General features: G+C 33.8%; 2 protein-coding genes across 2 annotated transcripts in view; one reads left to right on the top strand and one right to left on the bottom strand.

Moving 5' to 3' along the window:
* Positions 1 to 1,419, top strand: part of LOC119591772 (ras GTPase-activating protein raskol-like) — a gene marked incomplete at its 5' end in the record, with an annotated part of 12,906 nt that extends 11,487 nt beyond the window's left edge. Inside the window, 1 exon segment of the mRNA XM_037940517.1 lies at positions 1 to 1,419.
* A 47-nt stretch (positions 1,420 to 1,466) lies between these two features.
* The window catches only part of LOC119592011 (acid-sensing ion channel 2-like), a 3,663-nt gene continuing 2,448 nt past the window's right edge, over positions 1,467 to 2,681 (bottom strand). Inside the window, exon 3 of the mRNA XM_037940793.1 lies at positions 1,467 to 2,572. Coding sequence (XP_037796721.1) covers positions 2,363 to 2,572 — 210 coding nt within the window. The 3' untranslated portion in view covers positions 1,467 to 2,362. The remainder of the gene's footprint in view (positions 2,573 to 2,681) is intronic.

Genomic DNA, 2,681 nt, shown 5'->3' with positions numbered 1-2,681 from the left:
TTCCATATCACATGCTGCCTGGAATTAGTATGCTGTGTGGCCCTTTCTCTAGTTCGTTTCTCAAACCCTGTGCATCATCTAGTTTCTTAGCCTATGTAGGGAAAAAAGTCAGTAAGATAAGCTGATCAGATACTGTTTATATGTTGAAGAGAAAAGAAGTTATAGAGCCTCTCATACATTTTTTTCTTTCTTTTTAATAAAGGCTTGGATTGCACTCATGATATAAGCCTAAGTCAAATACCATGCAAGGTTCATCATGGCTTATCATGTTTATGTAAATTTGGCTTTTTAATGAGGTGATCATTAAGAAGAGTATGATATTTTGTCTTGTTTTGTATCAAAGTTACCAAATGCCATAGCCAATGCTGCCTTACTGTTGGTATTATTGTTTAGAGGGAAAATAATCGCAGAGAATGGCACCAAAGATTGACGTTTTCCCCCTTTTTCAGTTTTTATCATTTTTTATTTTCAGGATTTTAAAGTTTTATTTCCCCCTCCCCCCCTTCTTAGACAGTTCAATTTTTCCACTTACCTAGAGTTGTTTTGGTAAGATGGACTAACTCAGCACGGAAATGAGACTTTTTTATGAAGTGTTATTAGCAACGTAAAAGCAAACAATGTCAAGTAACAGTAATATCTGTGTTTACCCACATATATATATATTTTAAACTGTATCATTTTTTTTTCTCTGATCCATTCTTTGTGGTTATCCAGTTACTGCCTTGCACACCATTTTCCTGTGCACAAGAATATTGCAAGGCTTTAAGAACAACCTGACAGTTGACCTATCAACTAGAGCACCTCATTTCTTTGTATGTTTTTTTTTTCTCTTATTCTCCTTTTTTAATCTATACTTTATATGAATATAATCATTGCCTCATTCTGAGAGGCATCTCTAACCAAAGATTCACATTTATATGTTTGAATATAGATATATAATTTTTATTGCTTGCAGTTCAACTATTTACATTAAAGGGCTTTAAAGACAAAGATCAAATGGAAAAAATGCCGTTGACAAGGTAACAGCTTGTGTCAGAATGGCGAACCTTGAAGTGAAAACAATGAAGTGAGTAAAGGGATGGTGATAAGTACATCATTACCTGTCTGGGTTGCGTCACGGCATAGAACTGATTATGCATTAGCCCATTCCAAAAGCTCTGATAGCCTGTTTCTTTCGTGTATATGGCAGATGTACTGTATTTGTTTCAGAGTGTATTTATTTGATTTAGTTTATATTGAGTCACAGCTACTCAATTCTTTAGATGTATATAATGTAAATTTTTATAAATTATGTACACTGTTTGGTACCTGTTTCATCATGATCCTCGTGCACATCCGTTATGTTGTCCCGTTTAGACATGACTAGGTTATACATGTAAATAAAAAGGTGTGAAAAAAATATAAATTTATGTGCTGAAATCATGACTTTCCTTTTTCCTCTGTGATTTAAAAAATCAAAGCTTTGACAAGATTAATTTCTTTTATTATAAATAGTTCACAAGATTTCTACAACTGATTTTATTTTTAAAATCTGTATATAATTGACTGCATACCTTAAGAGTTGTGGTTTGTGATGAAAATGTGTATCCTATATATTAAAGAAACGGCAAATATATACACATACATGTTAAATGCAATGACAAATACAAACGTCATCTGCTAACTGAAAAAATTTATATAGCTCCCTTGTCAAATGTGCTTAGAAATTTCAAAACTTTCCAAGGTATATATTTAGTGGGATTGCTGGAATACTAAACATAACACTAAAAAAGCTAAAAGAAAATATTGGCAGTAGATAAATACTTCAGTAACAATAACACCTGTATACAAGGAACATATTTTCCTTATAAGTGGCAATATGTGATAGAACTGACTGCATTAGTTCCTACTACGTACATGATAATGCCAGGATATAGAAAACAGTTTCATATAGTATTTGTTCTCGCAAAGTTATTTTCACACACAATTTTATATTTCATCAGTCAACAATAAGATTTATAAGAATAATAAACATTTCAGGATGTTAAAAATATCATAGCTTAACTAAAATAGTTTCTACATGCTGTAGAGAAAGAAATGTTATTTTCACTACTTTCTGCATCTACGTCATTTTTCAGATAAATGAAGATAATGAAAAAAGTCCATATATCATATAATACCATTTCAGATATTTGACATGAGCTTCACATACGTACTATACCCATTATAAGCATCCTGGAACTACGTATTATTTACTAAGAACACAGATCACCATAACATTATCTTACATCCTAAGACTTCATTCAAAACTTCTGACTTTACTTAATACACCTCGATACCTTTTTTTTACAAAATACATCCACACTTTCACAAGAAATGAATACTATTCTACTTCGCTACGTAAAACCGCGCACAGGACCCAGTAGAGCATCCTCCTTGCTTTGTGGAGGGCCAGCTCCCCAGCCTGAAGGAGGGAGAGGACAGACGCTCCCAGAAGCAGCCCCATGAAGCCTCCAATGCGGCTCACGAGGTTTGAGGAGGAAAAGGAGTACGACTCCACCACCTCCTCGTACTCAGTTCCTGCGAAATATACCTGCAAAAGATGGCAACGAATTCAGGTTGTTGAGTGTGGATGTGTGTGCCTAATAAAAACTACGGATTCAGGTAGTGATGTCTTTAATCCTAAGATGAATACAGATTAA

The sequence above is a fragment of the Penaeus monodon genome, chromosome 29, assembly GCF_015228065.2.
Source record: "Penaeus monodon isolate SGIC_2016 chromosome 29, NSTDA_Pmon_1, whole genome shotgun sequence".
Lineage (NCBI taxonomy): Eukaryota > Metazoa > Arthropoda > Malacostraca > Decapoda > Penaeidae > Penaeus > Penaeus monodon.
The sequence above is the reverse complement of the archived record's forward strand: the minus strand, read 5'-3'. Positions and strand labels throughout refer to the sequence as shown.